Raw genomic sequence first — 9,641 nt, 5'->3', positions numbered from 1 at the left:
GAGACAGATTCATGATTTGTGGCTCTTTTTTTTTTAGGTTTTAATAGTAGGTCCCTTTACATCAAATGTCCCATAGGAGGGAGAGGAGACATTGCACACAAATATCAGAAAAGCAGTAAATAATACTTTCACTTGAAACTAACCGCTACATTAGATATGAGTTTGGAACAGGAGAGGATGCAGAGATCACAAGACAATTTTATACCACACAGTTGCAGACAGACAGTATTAACAATCACCCAAAATAGAGAAAGATAGAACAAGGAATACAGTACAGTAGTTGAGTGAGGAAAGATCAAGAAAGAGTGGTGTGTGGTCGGTCGGTCACTATAGTTTGTGGTTGAACAGCAGGATGGTCATGCTTATGATTAAAGTATCCGGTTGCAGAGCTGTACAGGACAACTGGATAAATGTGTTGCCATGGAGACCTGTCGCGGAGGCAGTAACTAAGTCCCTGGCCCTGGTTGGTTGACTGTAATATTTTGCCTATGTGAGTTTTTACTTAACCAGTGACCGTTTGTTCTGAGTGGTGGATGGTTGTAGTATGTTGGTGGCCTCCCTATAGGCGTGGTCATTAAATTGTTTGGTTGATGTAGACGGTTGGTGTTTGAACATCTGTTTTCTATTGTTCTGTTCATGGCTTCGCGTTACAATTATCATCATTTGTCCTGGCTTTAAAAGTGTCTTGTTTTTTTGTCTTTCACACCCCAACTCATACCCAAAACAGTCACTCTCCCCCGTGTTTTACTCTTCTCAAGGCGTATCTATACAGAGCTTTACCTGACTCGTAGGGATTTGGCAGAGGTGCCGCCATCTTGCAACCACAAAAGGCATACTGACCACTGCTTTATATAGACCTGTGGTAGGCCGAGGTACTACATATCCTCCTTGAGTAGCTAGGGCCATGGACTATGAGGAAGCAGACTTAAAGATCTTAAAATTGCCAACACAGTCAGAAGATAGGGCCTTTAGTTTAACTTTTCACTTTCCATGCCATTATGGCGTAGCTGGCAACACCTCAAGGAACAACCAACTCTTACTGTATGCCTTCATTTATATTAGCACAGACTTGAGGTGTTGTTTTGGCAGATAAGAACAGATTTCCCCAATTCTTAAAAAGAGAAAAAAAGCTTATTACTCATGCACATTTCTTCCGACCATTCACCTTGCTACAAAGCTTTTTATAATTATAGTACAGTGTTTTAAAAACAGAAAAAAATGTAAGGTTAGGAAAGTGTCTCACTTCACAAGCCTGAAGATATTGTAGCACATTCAAGCAGTCGCTAGGGCTCCATTTGTGGTTCTACACAAAATGCTGGGGAGGACTAGCTAAGTAAAACTCAACTCCCCTATGTACCTCACATCAACAGAGTTCAGCAGCGACTAGTGTGGGCGAACTGGAGCTCCAAAATCACATAAAACAAGGCAACAGTAAACATGTAGCCCCCACGAATGATGCAGCTGTCTGAGATATAACGTGACTAACTTATGAATGAACGGACTGAGACAGATCCACAGACCCCTCCCCGGGCTATGTTTTGGGTGCTGAAATCCGTTGTTTTTGTTAAAAACCTTCATGTGACGTCGGAGCTCCAGTCCGTCCACTCTCATCTCCGCTCAACTCCATTGATGTGAAGTACATCGTGGAGTTGAGTTTTACTTGGCTAGGGAGGATGGACTGAGCAGAAGTTTACAGTGCACTACATAGAGTTCTATTTAAATCAATAGAAACCAATAAGCTATAAAGATCAAATCTGAACATAAGACATTATTTTAAAACAACGCACTTTTTAAATTAAGTTTGGCCGATTATACACATACCTTTCATATTGTATATCTTTAAGAGACTAGATTACATTTTAAAAGTTAGCCAATAATAAATTAAATAAATAACAACTCTTAAAACACTGAGATGAAATAACAAAAATCATGGCCCCCAAAGAAAAGGTTCGCATTAACTGATGTTAACGAAGACAAATCAACAATCGTTTGCACTAACAGGATCACAAAGCGTGCAGCGTAATTCTAAATCAAGATAGTGTCAGAGTCATGGGCAAATCTTGACTAGAATTGTCTTGTTCTCTAAATAATTACAATGAATTAAGACAAACATGTGTTATGTTTCATAGGCCCCTCAGTGCAGTTGAACCTTCATCTTGCTCTATCTATTTACTCCATCAGTATCAAACTAAACTAACTCTATACAGAGATTATCTGACAGTTGGGGACAGACTCTTGTTAAATTGTGTTTTACGTTTTCTAATCATTCTTACATAGGCTATTTGTCCTCAGTGCATCAATCTTTTACATTCAATTCACTTCCTAAGGCAATAACTTACACGTGTTTTCCCTCGATCCTTTGGTGTATGCAGCTGGGTTAAATCAATTTGATAGATTAGTTATTTAGACAGAGATATAATCAGTGGCTTGAGGCATTGTTTGATGACCTACTATCACACCCAGGGGAGTAACTGATTACATGGGGGGGGGGGAAACTGTGACTGTAATCAGTTGTATTGTAATCAGATTACAGATACTTTTGAAAAACTAGATGACTACTAGTTGGATTACTTTTTAAATTCAGAAAGGGTGTTTGCGAAAAATACATTGACACCTTTCTGTTCTCTCAATGACATTCGATTCAGCATTGAACAAAGGCGCAAGTTTAAGGTTGTTCCACCAGAGTGAGTGTCAGAGAAGTCAGAGATCTAGGCCACAAGGCCACACTAGATCTAGGCCACAAGGCCACACTAGATCTAGGCCACAAGGCCACACTAGATCTAGGCCACACTAGGCCACAAGTCAGAGATCACTATGATGACACACCAAATGCGTTTTGATGGATCCTTTGTGTCTTCTTCTAATGTGTCTAAAGGGAAAAGTCATCTAAAAGTAATCAGATTACGTTACTGAGTTTGGGTAATCCAAAATGTATGTTACTGATTACAATTTTGGACAGGTAACTAGTAATTGTAATGGATTACATTAAGTAACGGCATGTACCAGAATCGTACATATTTTGACGTGTAGTCCCAACCTTGAAGACAAATAGATTTCATCATAATATCTCAATAATTTTGTATTATTGTCATACCTTTTTTTGTCCCCAGTATGAACAAGTATATTCTCATGAATTTTTCTATATTGATTTGACTTGATAATTGGTGCTCATGGGAAATTTTGTTTTCTGAAGAAATCAATCTACGTCAAGAGCACCAATTTATACAGTTGGAGCATTCTATGTTCTCATTTTATGTTCTCTATAGTGGTCAGATCAAATGTTTCATTCCGTACAGGATATTGCTATGACATTTCCTTACTCAAAGTGCTCCACAAAGCTGATACTTGTGTCAGATACTTCTTTTGGGTATTGTGGATTTCATTAAAACAATTATGTTTGCCATTGTTTTTTCAAACCAGAACATCATTTTAATGTAGGCTATGTATATTTCATTAATGTTGGCACACAGCCTTTGTTTAAATTACATGCGTTTACATTTACTCTATGTCTACGTCATCCCTCACCCCAACTCAAAGATACCACTAACAACATGATCCATTTGATCACTAGATCTCTCGGTTACTAGATCATTTGATCAGGAGAGTCCAGAGGGTTGTTCCAATCCAAATTACTACGACCCCTTCCCTTCATTAGAAGGTGCTCCCTTGCAGAAACGTCTTGGAACGTCAATAGAGTGCACACTCCAGTGAAGGGAGAAGTTAAGGGAAGAAGAGAAGCATAATTTGGAATGGAACGAGGCCCAGGATCAGGTTCACAGCTCTATCTTGCAGGCGGGGAAGGACTCGTCCTGCATGACCACGGTGGAGCTGGAGGCCAGCACCATGATGTTCAGGTCCTGCTGCTTCTCATGGGTCTCCTGGTACCACTCCCTCATCACCTCTGAGTCATGAGTCGGGATCAGGGTCACCTGCCAACAAAGAAGGGTTAGGGTTTGCATACTATTTTTTCACAAAGCTCTGAGCATATTAGCTTCATTTTGTTCAGCATTAAGAAGCTAAAAAAGGTTCTGACAGTATTTTCTCAATGTATACTATTTAAGTCTTGTCTATCTTCTCTATGGCACCTCTCTTTCTGATACTATGGGATTATAACACGGTTATTCTGTTAAATTGACTGTCTCACTGTACCTGCATGTTGTTTCCCCACGTGGCTTTGCCCTCCAGCAGTGAGTCCAGGACAGCTTTGCTGGGCTCCTGGGCCGTCTGGTCATTGCCACTTGCTACATAGTAGGATGACCTGACCCGTTTGAAGAACTCTGCATCCACATTCTTGGCGCTGCAGTGGTTTGGGATGTAAACCAAATCCATGTACATGGGAGGGCAGTTGGGTATGGGTATTGCAGTTGCTGCCTTTCCACCACCTGAACCTGAGACAGAGATGCAGCTTTGTTAGAAAATCTATGTACATAATGGATGAAAAACATGTGATTCTATACTGAGGCAAACTGAGCTTGAACTTTAAACTTATTTAATCAGAAACTAACCAACGCTTCTAGACTCATGACCAAGTAAGAAAATATATGAGTCTTACCTGATGTGGCACTTTTCACACCCCTGGATGCAGAGCTATTGGTTGCATTTTTGGCATCTTTCCCTTCTCCTACACTTTTCTTAGGAGAGGCCATTACTTTTGAATCCTTTACTTTTGAAAGGCCAGTCTTTCTGACTGGTGAGGAGGACTTGGTCTTGGTAAGCTTCTTCTTCTTAGCTTTCTCAGCTCCCTCTGCCTTTGAGTCCTTGTCCTTAGTCTGGTTGTTGTCGTCAGCGGGTGGCTTGTCGGCCTCCGGATCCACCATGGTGACGTCTGGGTGGGCTGGAGACGGAGCAGAGTCCCTGGGAGCCACGGGAGGAGGATCAGCATGTCTGTAAGTCAGGGTCCTGTCTGTTGGTAATGTCTCAGAATCATCCTCAGAGTCTATGTTTGCGTCCGCAGTAATAGAGGGACACTCCTCTGTCCCAGGGGGAACATCCGAATCCGTCTGGGATGGGGCGGATTCACTGATGGAGGTTGGTGGGGTCTCTTCACATTGCTTAGCGTGGAGTTTACTACCAGGGGGTGGAGGTCCTCCACCTGACTTAGCTAGAGGCTTTTCTTCCTCCAGAGGCTTCTCCTCATTCATGAAGTACTCCAAAGGACTGGGGTTGATGAAGGATGGGGACAGCTCTGTCTTAGGGTGGCGGTACTCACAAGAGGTCACAAGGCAAAGGTCAACATCTGTCCTAGACCCAGGAGAGGGGCTCTTCTGGGAGGAGTCTGGGTCCTTGGAACCACCTGCACACTTCTGATAGTCGGAGAGGTTGAAAGAGAGTGGTAGGTAGGATGGGGAGGGAACCTTGGGGCTGACAGGGGATTTGGAATCTCCACCACATTTGAAGGGATTAGTCTCTGCTGCTAAGGGCATATCTGTTTTCTGAGTGAAGCAAGAATAGGAGGGGGAAGAGGGGGAAGACCCTTTCGGGGTGGCAGGGGATTTGTCCATCTGCTGGGCTAAGCCCGGTGACATTTCCCTCATCTGACAAGGCGTAGTTGTCGAGGGGGTGGACTGAGATGCGTCTGATGGGGACGCAGAAGTGGCGCGACCTGAGTCATTGTCTTTGAAAAGCATAGGCTTGTCTACAGTGGGTCTGTACTGTTCGGAGGATCTCAGATCATTCCCCTCTGAGGGGCTGTAGTCCACCTCTGTTGGCCCGTTCTCCGTGGCGCGCAGGCTGCCTGCAGAAGGGTGCTCTGGAGACTGTTTGCTGAAATCTAGGGCTAATGAGTGATCAGGGGACTCCTGGCCAAATGACATGGTGGAATGCTCTGGGGATTTAGGCTCCTGCACTGGTGTCCTTAATTTGGCTGTCTTTGGTGAGATGTCTGGAGAGATTGACATGGGCCTGGGGCTCTCCCCCTTAGGAGAGACCTCTGCCTCCTGAAAAGGGGTTGGAGTCTGAACCACAGAGACAGATAGGGAGTCCTCCACCTCTGTTGATTCCGGGGAGCCGGCTTCACCGTGGAGAGCAGGGGAAATGTCATCTGTCGTAGGCTCTGGGAATGAGCTGGTGGCCAGTGAGGCGGTGGAAGCCGAGGCGATGTGTGAAAAAGTGTCCTCTGCTACAGCCTCATCTACAGGGCTACCCGATTTATCAGACGTGGTTGCCTCCGAGATCGACATTTTACTCTCCTCTTTGAAACCTGCGAATGGGTTTGTGGATGAGATTGAGGTACTGTCGCTAGCCCCATTTTTCTTATCATCTTGACTCGAGTGCATTGTTGACATATGATCTAAATCAAAGTGTAACTTTCCTTCTACTACAGGAGGCGGGCTCTTGATTGGGGACAGCACCTTCTCTACAGTCGAGGTGTGGTCAGGAATTGGGTCGTCCATGGGGCTGACCCTGTTGGAATCTTCTTTATCACTTGTAACCTCTACAATTACAGGACCATGGCCATTTGCAGGTGCTATAGAGCCAGCCTTCTCATCCACGGGAGACTGAAAGTAAGGGGTGTGACCAGAGGAATGAGGTGAGGTGGTACCTTCCAATGTCTTGTCATCTGGGCTAGTAGAAGACCCAGCTGCTGCCTTTGATGATCCAGAAAGTGTTGTGCACAGTTCAATTGGTGCCGCGAATCCAGATGAGTATGAGTCAAAGGTTCCTTTGGGAGCTGAAGGGGAGCGGATGAGAGGTGAAGTAGTGGTGAGAACAGAGCTTGCTGAATCAAGACCAAATTTGTCGGACTTGAACCCTTCCTCTTTGTCCTCTTCCAGTGACGATGGTGGAGATATTGTGGATGCAGAAGCGTTGTAGCCCCTGCCTTCGGTGGCATCGCTCTTTGAATGGTCTGACTCTGGGCCGTCGTGTAGTGGAGACAGCCTCTTCCTCTCAAGGTCTCCTAACATTGTTCCTCCAAACCTGGCAAAGTCCTGAGAGGGAGAATCCTCTGTCTCATCGTTAGTAGTCTCGTCACTCATAATGTCCCTTGGAGTGGACATTTCGTCCATTGGAGTTGGCACACTGGAGATCTCAATAGTTGACTGGGTGTGGCCAGATGTAGCAGTGTATGCCTCGTCACGGTTCTCATCATCTGAGGCTGCTTCATCATCAGAGCCAGCTGGAAGGGTCTCATCATGAATAGATGCAGACGGAGAGAGAGGCTCAGACGTTTTGGGAGGCGGTGTCACCGACAGGCCCCACTTCTGTACTTCTCTTTCATTTCTGTTATGATCTTTTCCACATTGGTCTGGCTCTGCATCCTCGTCCTCAGAGTCCTCATCTTCACTGTCATCAGCATGTTTATGGTTGTCCATTTCCCTTCTCATTGGCTCATGGACCTCTTCTGTCTCTCCCTTCTCTTCATAATCTAGCCCAGTTCCCTCATCTTCAAACTTCTCACTGCCGCTGCCGCTCAACTTCCCTTTATGCTCTTGTTCCTCTGGAGTCTCCCCGCTTTCTCCTTCATGCTCAGTGGTTGTGATCCCCTCATCCAGAGACTCTGCTGCTTCAGGGGACTCCTTAGAGTGCATGAGGTCCTCTCTGTGGATCACCACCGGCTCTTCTTCGTGAAAGATCTCCTCTTCTTTGAGCTCTTCAAAGTCCTTAGTGAGGTCCTCTGGAGAAGACATCATGGCTCTTTCTGTCTCAAGGACCTCCGCAGCACAAGTGGCGGTGGCTACCACTCCTGCTGTGACAGCTGCAGCTCCTGCAACAGCAGATTTAGCATCTGTGGCCTTGAGGTCCTTCTTGGTGACTTTTGGTTTTGCCTTGGACTTGAAAGGGCTTCCAAAGTCTTTCTTTGTAGTGTCATCTTTTTTCAGAGATTTTGGTTTTGCTGCAAGTTTTTTCCCTTCGCCTAAAGCAGATGGAGTATTTTTTAAATCCTTGGATGGCTTCTTCATGTCTTTCTTTAGATCGTCTTTCTTTTGCTCCTTATTCTCTTCCTTCCTCACCTTCATGGGGGAATCCCTCCTGAAATCTCTATCTTTCTTTAAAATGTCTTTCTTTACCTTCTGTTCTTTTTTGGGTGTTTCTTGCTTCTGTTCCGTTTTGGGTGTTTCTTCCTTTTTAGATGTTAGCTTATCATCTTTCTTTGCTACTTCTTTCTTTACCTCCTTTTCATCATTTTTCTTTTCTACAGACTTCCTGGGTTCTTTTTTGATAATCTTCTCCTTAAGAGCTTTTGGTTTCATTTCAGCCTTCTTCTTTTCTGGAGTTTCGGTAGTTGGCTCTGCTTTCACCTTCACTTCTTTTTCCGGTGCCTTCGCTTTTTCCTTTTTCACCAAAGGTTTGTCTTTTTTCTCAAATTTGTTAGTCTTTTCTTGAGCCGATTCTGCATCTGTCTTTGCCTTCTCTGGAGCCTCCTCCTTTGACTCCTTTTTGAAACTTTTGCTTGGTGATGGCCTAGAGACTGACTTCAGACTCTCCTTGCTGTCAGTTTTATGTTTCAGCTTTGCTTGCTTTAGAGCTGGTGCCAAGTTAGAAGATAGCTCCTTCTGGGTGACAACTGGCTGCTTCAAGAAGTCCAAGTGTTTTAGTTTTTCCAAACCTTCAAGGATGTGATACTGAGAGGCATTGCCTGGAAACAGGACACGTACTATCTTCTCTGAAGGGTTTGATGGGTGCCACACAATCAAGGAAGAGATTGAGGTCATATAAGAAATTGGGAGCTCCGATTCTTTTCCATTGGGCAGAATAACAGTGGAGTTGTCTTTCTCGCTGCCTGTCCACTGCTTCATAAAATGTTGCAGCTCCTTGCTGTTCTTCGACGGGTTCAGGACATACATCTCAAGCTTCCCCACGCCCATTTTCTGGAACAGAATGATGGGTTCGATAGTGTTACCGACCGGCCTCTGCAAAGGCTCGGGCCTCAGATTCAACTTGCTCAGGTAATGGAGTGTGTGTGCTGCCTCTTCAATGTTCCTCCTCACCCTGAAGTTGGGTTCAGCAGGGTTCCCCAGATTATCAGGGGTGTTCAAGAACACAACCCCAATGTCTGGGGATATGAGGTTCTTCAACCAGTCGCCAGTAGCTTGGGAACCCTGTGACTGCTCTTCCTCCAGCTCAGCCATCTTCCTCTGGAGCATACTGTTGATGCCTGGCAGGTTGTCGTCCCCGATGTGGGTCAGGAGGATGGAGTCTACCCGGTCTAGGTGTCTCACCAGCTTCCAGAAACAGGACTTGCGGTCAGAGCCCCCGTTGATGAGCATGTTGAACCCATTCACCGCAAAGAGGGCAGAGTCGCCGTGGCCGCCAGGGAAAATGTAGCAGCATGGTTTTGAGAGCTTCAGGAAACCGCCAGAGGTCGGAGGCTCCAGCATGTCAAATGGCGATGGGATTTCTACTGACTCCGACAGGTATTCTGTGAACTCTGAGAGACCTTCCATCTCTGGGAGTATCAGTGGTGAGTTGAGCTTCATGTTGATGAAGTCTTGTAGGTTGTGTTTGTCCAAGTTTGAGTTTTTCCAGTCACCTTGCTCAGGGCAATAGAGGGTTAGGCTTGCCTTGTTTGCTGGGCGAATAGTGCTAAGTAATTCACCAATCTGGGGATAAGAGAGAGAGATTTGGAGACATGGGATTAAAATCATGAGACTATGATCAAACAGAACATATTCACAATTATGACAGATATCAGAGGAATT

General features: G+C 45.0%; 1 protein-coding gene across 1 annotated transcript in view; it reads right to left on the bottom strand.

Moving 5' to 3' along the window:
* Window positions 1-495: 495 nt before the first annotated feature.
* Window positions 496-9,641, bottom strand: part of LOC111961802 (microtubule-associated protein 1B) — a 35,125-nt gene continuing 25,979 nt past the window's right edge. The window contains exons 5-7 of the mRNA XM_023984340.3: window positions 4,553-9,542; window positions 4,150-4,388; window positions 496-3,929 (exon numbers count right to left, since the gene is read on the bottom strand). Of these exons, the coding sequence (XP_023840108.1) occupies window positions 3,774-3,929; window positions 4,150-4,388; window positions 4,553-9,542 (5,385 nt within the window). The 3' untranslated portion in view covers window positions 496-3,773. The remainder of the gene's footprint in view (window positions 3,930-4,149; window positions 4,389-4,552; window positions 9,543-9,641) is intronic.

This window comes from Salvelinus sp. IW2-2015, linkage group LG4q.1:29, assembly GCF_002910315.2.
Source record: "Salvelinus sp. IW2-2015 linkage group LG4q.1:29, ASM291031v2, whole genome shotgun sequence".
NCBI lineage: Eukaryota > Metazoa > Chordata > Actinopteri > Salmoniformes > Salmonidae > Salvelinus > Salvelinus sp. IW2-2015.
This window is presented reverse-complemented; position numbering and strand designations above follow the sequence as displayed.